The sequence below is a fragment of the Rattus norvegicus genome, chromosome 5 (genome assembly GCF_021556685.1).
Source record: "Rattus norvegicus strain SHRSP/BbbUtx chromosome 5, alternate assembly SHRSP_T2T, whole genome shotgun sequence".
Classification (NCBI taxonomy): Eukaryota; Metazoa; Chordata; class Mammalia; order Rodentia; family Muridae; genus Rattus; species Rattus norvegicus.
In genome coordinates this window covers 162537235-162549118 of record NC_141538.1, presented here as the reverse complement: position 1 = coordinate 162549118, position 11884 = coordinate 162537235, and the positions used below count along the sequence as shown (strand labels likewise).

The window sequence follows — 11884 nt, the reverse complement described above, 5'->3', positions numbered from 1 at the left end:
GCAGAGGACTGCCTGGTTTTGCCTCACTGGGAGAAGACACGCTTAACCCTTGAGAGACTTGAGGACCCAAGGAGAGACTTCGCAGTGGGTGGCCTTCCTCTTGGAGACAGGGAGGAAGAGGAATGGGATAAAGGAATGTGGGCGAGTGCATGGGGATGAGGGTAATGACTGGACTGTAAAAAAAAATCCCCCCAAACCAAAAATAAAAAAGCAAAAAGACCCCCATCTTTGGTTATCCAAGTTGGCTTCCTAGTCCACTTGTTCCTTGGGGAACAGGTTCCTCTGGATCCTGTTGATTTGTATGGTTATTGCAGAGGTAAGGTCAGGCCACTGAGTCAGGTCTGGTCTGAAATAAGGGAGTGGAGGTGGTAAGCCGTAAAACTGGTTCAGTTGTTCTCAAGGAATATCTTCAGGGCACCAGCTTCTCAGGACCTCAGACAGCAGTTTCTCAGAGACTCAGTACCATGGCTGTCCTGTGGCTGGTGCTGCTAGTGGGCCTGTCTACCTTGAATCTGGGAGTCTTCATATGGGCTGCCATCCATCACTTTCTCACGGCAGAGATACCCTCTGCCTTGAAGCATCCTGTCAAGTTAAGATTTCTGCATTGTGTGGTACTGTACGTAATTGCTCTGGTGAGTCTGCTCTTGGGGACATTATGTTCTTCAGAGTTCATCTCTGTAGGTTTCTCTTCTTTTATTCTCCTCTAACTAGATTCCCCACAGGTCTGAGTGACTACATTGTTCTATCTTAGAAACATGGAAACATTGTGTTTGTTTCCATCTATCCCTCCTTTTTCTTTCTTCCCTCCCTGCCTTCCTCCTGTCTTTGTTCTTACTTTTTTTTTAGACAGCATCTTGTGGAGTTCAGGCTGGCCTCGGATTCACTATATATCCAGAAGTGACCTGAGGATCTTGATTGTTCCACTGCTACCTTCCTAGTACTGGGATTAGAGCTGTTACCTCTCAAGTGATGTGGTTAGAGATGTACAGTATCATGCTTGGTTTGTGTGGTTCTGAGGATCAAACTAGAGCTTGCAAGCTATCTCAGCACTCTATCTATTTAGCTACTCCTCAACTCTTCCTTTTAATTTTTTGAGATAAGTGTGTTACGATGTTGATCTTTTGGCTCCTAACATCTAAGGGCTGAGATTGGAGGCAGGCACATCACTACTCATTAACAAGAGTATTTCTAAGGACTGAAAAATTATTTCACCCAATTTCTCCAAGATAGATCCACTACTCAACAGGTCTGACACCTCCGTCAGCAGCAGCCCTCTGCTTCTTTCTACTCACTTGCTTCTAGGTGTTTTGTTGCACAGTTGTGAATATCTTGAAACTGAAGATTATTTCTCAGCAGGAGCCCTTTGCTGATCAAATCCACGTGATGATGCACATATCCAGCTTTTTAGCCTGGCTGCTTTGGGTGGCTGGACTCTGAGCTTACCTTTGTTACTGACTTGGGATGGAAAGAAAGTTTGGCTTTGTGTGGGAAGTAAATGTTTTGAAAAATGTAATATCCCAACCTTGGCTGAAGACCGGTAGCAGTCACAGTTCATAAGTGATTACTTCACATGGCAGCTACAGTGGAGGAGGTGGAGAAGAGAGGGGGTAAAAAGAAGCAGCAGCCAAGGTGCCTGTTATGCATTTCTGTTCTGCTTTCACTGGCTACAAGAACCCTTTGCTTAACCTCTATGCATGTCAGAGTCTTTATCTTCGAAGCAGGCAACATTTTCTGCCAGGTGAGGGTAATATATGTATTACATAATATATAATAAAAATAATAGTTTTCACACATGACTTTAAAAAGTAATGTTTCCCTGTGCTGTTGGATTTTTCTCTACAATGGAGAGAAAAACTAGTGGAGTGAGCACAGCTTGTTCAATACAATAATTGAAAGCTTCTGGCCTCAATCCTTCATTCATTTTTATCTGCAAGTGCTTTCCTAGAGGTCAAGCTGTTTCAAGCCAGGGTTCTGTGTAGAATTTCAGGCTAGTCTAGAGCCCTGGAATGGCAAATGAGGTCCTCAAATACCCAAATTTACCAGGAACACCACACTCTCTCCAATTTGTAGTTTCTTTCCTACAGCCTCAGACCTCGTTCACAGCTGTGGGAAATGTGAACTTCCCCTAAAAAAAAAAAACACACACACACACACAAAACAGTATAACTCTCTGATGCATATAATGGGCTTTTAGAATGTAAATCTTAATTTAACATCATATGCTCTTCCACATTCACAAACAAATATTCTAGAGGTGGAAACTGAATAAGTTGTGATATTTGCCATCAGACACCTCATTGAATGGTAGGGATTTTTGACAGTGAGGACTTAGGCAAATTCTAAGGAAGCCTGGCAAGTATAGTGAAAGTGTGTAAGGAATACACAGCTATCATTACGAAGAGTGACAGTTTGGGGCCATCTACCTGAGAACTGGTAAGAAAGGCTCTCAGTGGAAAGAGGGGAGGTTGCTTGAATAAGAGGTATAGTCAATCTTTTCTTGAGGGAGGTAAGGATGGAAACAACCTGTGCTATTAAAGGGTGCCTTGAAATTTGAGGGGGTTGAGAGGTGAGCAGTCAAATGTTCTGCCTGGCTCAGCAGAGACCTTGCACTCTTTTTTTTTTTTTTTTTAACTTGAGTATTTCTTATATACATTTCGAGTGTTATTCCCTTTCCCGGATTCCGGGCAAACATCCCCCTTCCCCTCCCCTTCCTCATGGGTATTTCCCTCCCCACCCTCCCCCCATTGCCGCCCTCCCCCCAACAGTCTAGTTCACTGGCGGTTCAGTCTTAGCAGGACCCAGGGCTTCCCCTTCCACTGGTGCTCTTACTAGGATATTCATTGCTACCTATGAGGTCAGAGTCCAGGGTCAGTCCATGTATAGTCTTTAGGTAGTGGCTTAGTCCCTGGAAGCTCTGGTTGCTTGGCATTGTTGTGCATATGGGGTCTCGAGCCCCTTCAAACTCTTCCAGTTCTTTCTCTGATTCCTTCAACGGGGAGACCTTGCACTCTTGATGGGAGTCAGGTGAGCTGAACTTGTAGGCTAAATTCTTTCTTTCTCCTGAAACTCTAATAGGAAAACTATTATTCGAAGCCCTCTTTGGGGAGCTCTTTCATAGAATAATGGGGGACCCCACTGAACTCTAAATTAAAAACAAATTCATTTATCCAATATCTGGGGCCTGTCCTGCTGGGTCTCATCAGCAAGACCTTTCTGAGGGCAGTTCCACCTGATCCCTCACCTCTTCCTTGGGTCACTTCCATAGATAATGCCCATCTGCAAATGATGGAGGTTGAACCGCCCCAATAATGGTGTACAGTGTTTTTCCATTAGCTGATGATGGCCTCACCTTTAGTCTATGTCTGCTTTGTTCCAGACTAGATACAAGCTCTTTCTAGTTTCTTAGCCAAAAACTCACCTCCTGGGAGCCTCCTCCAGAGGAAGTATCTCACCGCATGTATCACGGCCTTTATCTACACAAGGGGGTTTCAATAATCACTACTTAAAAGACATTATTATTATTATTATTATTATTATTATTATTATTATTATTATTTACAATCCAGCCATTGTCCCCCCTCCCACATTTCCTCATCCCATACCTTCTCTCCCTGTCTTGAGGATGCTCTTCCCAACTAGGCCTTTCACATCTCTGAAGCCTCAAGTTTTTCAAGGATTAGGCATGGCTTCTCCCACAGAAGCCAGACTACGCAATTGTTTAGTATGTTGGGGGGTGGGTCAGACCAACTGTGCATGCTGCCTTGTTTGTGGCTCAGTGTCTGGGAGCTCCCAGGGGTCTGGGTTAGTTGAGACTGCTGGTCTACCTATGGGTCACCCTCCCCTTCAGTTTCTTCCATCCTTCCCCTAATTCAACCATAGGGGTCCCCAACTTAAGTCCAATGGTTGGGTATAAGAATCTGCATTTGTTTCAGTCAACTGATGGTTGGGCCTCTCAGAGGACAGCCATACTAGGCTTCTGTCTGTAAGCACACCATAACATTAGTCATAGTGTCAAGTCTTGGTCCCCACCAACCCCCATGAGATGTTTTATTTTTGAGATTATAATTATATAACCTCCCCTGGTGATCCAATAACAAAGATTTATCTTTTAAAAAATGTGGGAAGGTCCAGTCCACAAGGTAGGTGAGCAAGCAAGGGGGACATGCCAGCGAATTGCTTTCATGTTCCTGCCTTGAGTTCCTGGCTTGATTTTTCTTGATGATTAACTGTAACCTGTAAGCCAAGTAAACCCTTTTCTCCCCCAAGTTGCTTGTGGTCAACTTGCTTATCACAGCCATGAAAGAAAATAAGACAATATGTTTATTGGCCATTTGTACTTTGTCTTGTGTGATCTATTTATTTTGTTGTTTGGATGATTTACTCTCTTGATATATATGGTAACACACACACACACACACACACACGTGCGCGCGCACGCGCGCGCGCGATATATAATCCTTTCTGGGGCATTGCCAGCAAAGATTTTCCCTTTCCGCAGGTTGAGTCTTCAATTAAAACTGTTTCCTGTGTGTATAGAAGTATGGAAGCCTTTTAATTTCATTTTTCACTATCTGCCCTTATTTCCAGATATACTGGAGTCCTGTGCAAGATGTCTTTACCTATGCCTATATCTTAAAGTTTACTCCCACTGTTTCTTCTAACATTTTTAGAATTTCAGGTCTTTCAGTACAGTCTTTGGTCCTTTTGGAGATGTTTTTATACATGGTGAAAGAGGGATCTAGGACCATTCATCAGTGTGGAGTCATTTAGTTTTTCCAGAGCCATTTGTTGAAGAGGCTTTCCTTTCTCCTTTTAGTCATTCTTGATGAAACTCAGATGACTGTGATTATGTGAGGTTATATTTGGGTCTTTCACTCTATGTCATTTATCTATATATCTGTCTTGAGAAAAGGCCATATCAGCACAATGACATGAATTTTGGTTGAGACAAATAACCAAATTAGAACTACACCATTATCTAATCTGGATGTTTGGGGTAGAAACTCTCAAAACCCACTTTCTCCCTCAGTGGAATCCACAGCCAGTTATACACACAAGTTCACTGTAAATGCAAGAGTCAAGAAAGAAACAGTCAACTTAGCAGCAATGCTAAGTGACTGCAACATCTACATGCCTACCTTATACTCTCCTGTGCCTCAATTTTCTTCCTTTTCTTCCTTCTCTTCCTTTCCACCACCTCCTCCTCCTCCTCCTCTTCCTCTTCTCCTTCTCCTCCTCCTTCCTCCTCCTTCCTCCTCCTTCCTCCTCCTCCTCCTCCTCCTCCTCCTCCTCCTCCTCCTCCTCTTCTTCTTCTTCTTCTTCTTCTTCTTCTTCTTCTTCTTCTTCTTCTTCTTCTTCTTCTTCTTCTTCTTCTCCCTCTTCCTCTTCCTTTTCCTCTTCCTCATCACCTCCTTTTTAATTTCTACAGGGAAAAATATTTGAGAAGATGAAAATTTGCTCCATGCCCAGATTTATTCAGTTTTTCCAAGATTTAATAATCATAAAGAAGAACCACAACTTGGTGGTAACCAACATGTGTTTTGGGACAATCTCTGTGAGACTGTTCCAGCCTAAGGCAGTGTCCTCAGAACTCCGGCGAGGCATTATTTTTTACCATGGAGGGGGAGCCTTATGTGGCAGCCTGGGTGAGTAGTTTCTGTGCCGGGTGGGAGAGGAAGGTCTTCATGATAGGTAAAGTCTTTCATACATTCGTATGCGAACCTCTTAGGGGGGAGTCAAAGCAAATAGAAGTTGGAGCTTTTATGAAATGGATTGAGAAATTGGAAATCATATGGGTTGGAGTCTTCATGGAATTGTTTCCTGTATAGTAGTCAGTCTAGTTTTGGACAGCAACCATATCTCCCAGCACTGAGCGTGACCTCTCCCTTTCCTTCCCACTCATAGCACTAGCCATTCCTATATGTCCAATAATGACTTCAAGTCTATATGCTTCCCTCAGCTCAGCTTGACCACTATGCTAAAACCCCATTCTTGATCACTACATCATCTCTATAGCCAAAAATTGTTTCCTTGCTATGATTATCATCCTCTAGTTTCATCATCTTTCCCCACAAGAGTAACCCAGTACTTGTCATTAGTACGTGTCAGCCTCCATTGTGTACATGAGCACATCTCCCATCTAGCCACTTATGTCCCTCCTTACCCTTGCTGTTCTGAGTTTTTTGTACAGACTCAAAAGATATCACTTTTGTGACGAGGGTTACTTACTACCTTGTGGTGATTGAGGTAGTCATAGAAGTTCTGAAGATGTTACTAAGATGCTTTTTATAATTCATAAGACAACTATAACTCTACCTCCACTGTTATCATCCCTCTTCCCTGAGCTGTAATTCTCTATTTCAGGATAATGCTATTTCAAAATCTTAAGCAGAAATGGCTCAGGGGATATTTACTGAACATCCACTTAGCCCAAAGCTCTCTTCAGGAATAGAGGACACACCAGAACATACACACACACACACACATACACACACACACACACACCACACCACACACCACACACACACACATCAAAGGAGGAAGCTAGATCATGCAGGAGAACACAAATGGGGAATTGTTTTCAAATGGTAACATGGGTGGAACAAAGAGTTATTCAGTGTTTCTGATCAGTCTCCCTAACATAGTCCCAAAATGGACCTTGGTGAGCCTTGTACTAATCTTAATGGACCTGTCTATTACTATAAATATCTAATCTGGTCACAATTTATCTTCTTATGAATGAAAACCTATGAGCATGTTAAAAATCCAGCACTGGATCTGCAAACACACACCACCCTAATAATACCCATTTCGAATCCAATCATTCAAAAGTCCCCAGTTTATACACACTGTTTAAAATTCAATGCTATAGAAAGTGAACCATGAATTTTCAACTATCTTGATATTCACGAATTTGGGAATCATCTCTAGCCTTGCTCAGGCAGAGCTGGCCAAGGTTTCTTCAGAAGAATCAAGAATAGCAACATATGGAGGGTATTATTTGCATGTTCACCAGGAAGCTGCCTTTTCTGGGACTGTAGTGGGAAATGATGGGCTCTTTTAGACTGTTTAACACCTGGGTTTATCTTGCAGACAGTTACCACAATCTGTGCAGCTTCCTGGCCCAGCAGACAAATTCCGTGGTGCTATCAGTGGGGTGAGTGGCCTGAGACAATTGGTGGTTTATCTGTGTGAGAGTGAATTTTCAGGTACACATTTGGGTGACTCTAGGCAACAGAAAAGGGTCCTGACCTTATGTACTCTCTGTATATGTTCCCATGAACATGTACACCCCACTTTCAAAACAGTAGAAGTCTTGAAATATATTCATTCGTGTGAAGTACATTGGTGAACTGTGACAGATAGAATATAAAACTATAGAGTACTGGGCTCCTATGGAATAGTATAGATGGACATAGTAGAGAACCATGGAAAGGAACCCAAGTAATGTAAAACCAGAAGTGACATTTTATGTCATTGTCATGAAGGTAAATAAATTAAATTCAAAAGAGTACTTTCCCAGACATACAGAGATGAACAGGAGTTGGAAATACAGAAAAGAGATAACCGATACTGAACTCAAGTTATCTCTTCATTTGGTTGGGTTATGTTGTCTTTGGAAACAATGGTGTAATTAGAATTGGCAAGTGGTCAAGGTAGACTGAAGTCATGACTATAGCTGGCTGATGGGTCTGATGTTTGATGCAACAATAAAATAGCGACTGTGTAGAAACCACTGTGAATGAAAGTAGAGCATAACTTCAGACCTAACCCTTGTCTTTTGGAAATAAAAGCTTCTATGAAAGGATGGACGACAGAAATGGATATTTATTATTGTTTCAGAACAAAACCAGTTTACAGAATTAAGTGAGAAAATTTGAAAACTGCCCTGCTAGATTCTGCTACTTCAATGGCTACCACTTAAGTGGTCTTCTTATACTCCAACATCCATCAGAATGGATATAAACTGAAGTTGGAAGGCTAGAGCAAACTCACTTAGCCTCTCTGTTCCTTTCTGGTGGCATTGGGACATTTTGTAACACTTTTTCAGACTTCAGAGACCTTTACTCATCTGAACTTCCCACAGGGTCTGAATTTCCAATATGGAAACCCACATCTCTGGGATTCCCTAAATGGAACTGCAGAGGAGTGTGCAAGCACCTGATCTGAAATCTGGAAGGGAATTTATCAGTGTGGAATTCCAGAAAGCTGTATTAGAGTGGCAAGTGGAGATGCTTGGTTAGAGAAGAGGCTTGGGACTGCCGGAAGGCTACTGAGCTATGCTGCTATAACTAGCTATAACTAGTCATCTATCCCCAGCCTCCCCCCTTACGCACTTCTTCCTCCATCCTTAGCTCCTCCTTGCCCACTCTTCACTGTCCCTCCTCTTAATTCCCCTTTCCTCATTTTTATCCTCTTCCTGACCTTCCTTTCCTAGAAGCAACATCTCTTGACTCTAAATGAAGTCTCTGAAACTCTGTTGACAGAAAATGGTAACATCAATCATCTCCCTGGAACTTTTTCTTTCCACCAGAGTGGAAATTGGGGGTGGATGAGGAACTCTTCCAATTGGTCCTTGATGGCTTCATAGTCCTTGGCTTTTGAAGTAACTGGTAAAAGCAGGGAACTACGAGCCACAACAGGTACCACATTTGAGTTCAGTGCCCTTAAGCTTGCTTCTGTTAATGCAACTTTTAACCCAGTGGTGCTTAGTGTTACAGCTCCTGTATGTATGTGTAAAGTCAACTCTGCCCCCAGGCCTTGACAACGCTCATGTTCTAGTTCCTAGTCTAGAGTGTCTAAAATCCTCGCCCCTTAAGGTAGTGATTCCTGCCTCTGCTGTTCTAATTGCCCGTATTGTGGCCACTGTTGCCTGGCATCTTTATTTATTGTCGTCGTCTGCTGCTATTGTTGCCAATGAGTCTTTGATTCTGTTCAGTGTTGCCATACATAAGGCTTTTGATGCTTCAAGACTACTTTGAAGTTTTGTTAAGGCTTCTAGCTTCTTCCAAGAGCTACCAAATACCACTGCAAAGGTGCCCACTGGTCTTTGTGCCTCTGCCACCCTTGCACCACATGGTGTGCTCTTGCCTCTGGACCTGTTCCAATTTTCTCAGTTCTGTGGTCACCACTGCCGTCAGTTCTTTCTTTCTGTGATTAGCTCATTGCATTAATGAGAATAGTATCATTGTCTCGCTTAGGTCAGGTCAATATTATCTCGTTTAGGCTACCAGGGTCTTGGTGGGAAGGTGATAGGAAAAGTCTGGTGAAAGCTGTTTAAAATAGTGGGTGGGTTGCTTGCAAGAGCAGCTAGTGGCTGAGTTGTGTAGCTTGTTGCTTCCTCAAGGTATGTATGTTCTTCAAAGTGATCAGTGCTGGCATAAGGATAGCTCAGATGAGTGTGTGTGTAATAGTCATTTTTTAAAAATAAGCCAGGGTATTGGAGAAGAATTTAAGCATTTTCAATTAGAGAGTCTAATTGTCCCATCTCCTAACACTTGCATTTATTTCTAGGAAAATAAACATCGGAAGGTTCACTTACATTAAGACAGCATGCTATTAATTATTAATATAACCAGCATTATTAGTATAACATTGATGTAAAGTTTAAAGAACAGTAGTTTTGGCAATGCTCAATGGATGTTTGAGGCAGCAGAGAGCCTGAACCCTTAACCTGTCCCAGTGGAACCAGCAGAGCTTCCATCACTGTTTCTGGATCTTTGCTGATTGTTCTGCTTCCTAAGGCAACAACTTTGAGCTTTCCTGATCCTTACTGGGATTTACTCATCTATGGGAATCATTTGTTTTTACACATGGAAGAGGTTTATTGGGACAGTGGAGACAAGGGGAGGACAAGAGAGGGTGGAGAGAGAAAGAGAAGAGAAAAAGAGAAGAGAGAAAAAGAGAAAGAGAAAGAGAAAGAGGAAGAGAAAGAGAAAGAGAAACAGAGAGAAAAGAGAAAGAGAAGACGAAGGGGGTAGAAAGTCTCTGCCTATGGAAATCATATAGGTTGGAATGGAAAACCTGTCCTCCCTGACTCTGACAGGTTTCTCACGTCCACATAGAAAATGAGGATACCTCTTTACTTGCTAGGCTCATTCTGAGCATTTAATCAGGCTCTTTTTCTAATGAGAGTAGAGGATGCTGTTCAAATGGCCTCCAGTGGCCTATGTGTATACTGCTGTCTTGAGTTTGTTTGTTTCTTCTTAGGTACCGCAAGCTTCCTGACCACAGTCACCCTTGTATTACTAAGGATTGCCTGAATGCCTCCATCTACTTCATGAAGAATCTAATGACCTATGGGGTAGACCCCTCCCGGGTGGTGGCATGTGGAGAAAGTATTGGAGGTGGGGCTGTGGCCCTTGTCATCCAGGCATTGCTAAGCTTCCCAAGTCTTCCTCGCATCCGTGCTCAAGTGCTCATTACTCCAGTTATGCAAGCAGTCAATTTCCGCTTACCATCACATCAGCAGAACCAAAATGTCCCATTCCTCACCAACGACATACTCATGATAGCTGTGTGTAAATACATGGACATTGACTTCTCCTGGAAAGATGCACTGCTTAATGGTACTTATATGCCTCTGGACAGCTGGAAGAAGTATAGCAAATGGCTCAGCTCCGATAACATCCCTAGAAGGTTCAAGAGTAAAAGCCTCCTGCCTGAGTTTTCAGGACCTTTCAATGAGACTGCCTATCTGGAAATAAAACATATTTTAGACACAGAGGTTTCACCTCTCCTAGTAGAGGACAAGATCATTGCTCAGCTTCCGCAAGCATTCCTAGTGACCTGTGAGAATGACCCCCTGCGTGATGATGCCTTGCTCTATAAGAAGCGTTTAGAAGACCAGGGGGTCCCTGTAACCTGGTACCATGTAGAAGATGGATTTCACGGATGCATCTTTTTGTTTGATACTCATCTATTCTCTTTTCCCTGCTCCATAAAAATTGCAAAAGCTGTTTCCAGTTACATAAAGGGCATATGACTGTTGCCTTTGGCTTTGAGTGTGGAACAAGATAGCAACTACTTGTTCTGGTTTTTTCTTTCCCTAGTTTGGTTTTATTGGGTAAGGAGATGCTGAAGCCATGTATGATCCAAGAAGGAAAGACTAGGTAGAAGCAAGAACTGTTAGCTTTGTATTCAAGAAAGATTGGACTGTATGTTTCTTTCCAGAGTCGACAACATCCAGTGTAACCACACTTTCTACTGCTTCATTCATTTGAAATAAATGCCCAAGTGGGAAAAAATGTCTGTTAAATTTTGTGAAAGACTTCTCTAAGAGGTTGTGCAGAATAAATTCCATCATCTAGTCACACCATCACAGGTTAACTCATGATGACACAGAAAAAGGATCTTTCTTGCTATTGTTTTTCCTAAGGCCAAAGTCACATGATCAGTTTTACTCAACTTGTGACAATTTTCTCAATTTATTCTGATAAATGTCATTTCACAGACCCCCTTCTAATACAATTACTCTTATGTTGAATTATGAGTTGACATTAGTGGGGGGGGGGTTCAAGAAACAGAGACAGAGAAAAGTCAATGAGGAAGGAGTAAAGAGGATGAGTGAACTTTGGGATGCCATGTGTTTTTCTCTGGGATCACATTTTTCAGTGGAATCTAAATCAGACCTCAGTCTACCATGAGATGTTTTCTCAGAGTCACAGTTATGATGTGAGTGTTTTAGGTCACCTGGTGTTTGGAAGGTATGCCATAAGGTGAGGAAGGTGCTAAATTCATGTGTCACCTCAAGTTTTACAAAGGTCCCTGACCTTGCTTAATCTATACCACTCTTTCTTAGTTCAAAGGAATTCTCTTCATTGCATGTTGGGAGTCAGTCATCCACAGTTAGGTTATTTAAGGGGTCCATTTTCGAAAATTTGCC

General features: G+C 42.4%; 1 protein-coding gene across 2 annotated transcripts; it reads left to right on the top strand.

The window, feature by feature from the left end:
* Nucleotides 1-337: 337 nt before the first annotated feature.
* On the top strand, nt 338-11450 carry Aadacl4 (arylacetamide deacetylase-like 4). 2 transcript variants are annotated; one of them, XM_087549482.1, is made up of 4 exons: nt 338-632; nt 5429-5645; nt 7097-7156; nt 10210-11450. In XM_087549482.1, exons 2-4 carry the CDS (start codon nt 5632-5634, stop codon nt 10982-10984), a joined length of 849 nt encoding a protein of 282 aa, XP_087405608.1. In that variant the 5' UTR covers nt 338-632; nt 5429-5631; the 3' UTR covers nt 10985-11450.
* The last annotated feature ends 434 nt before the right edge of the window (nt 11451-11884 follow it).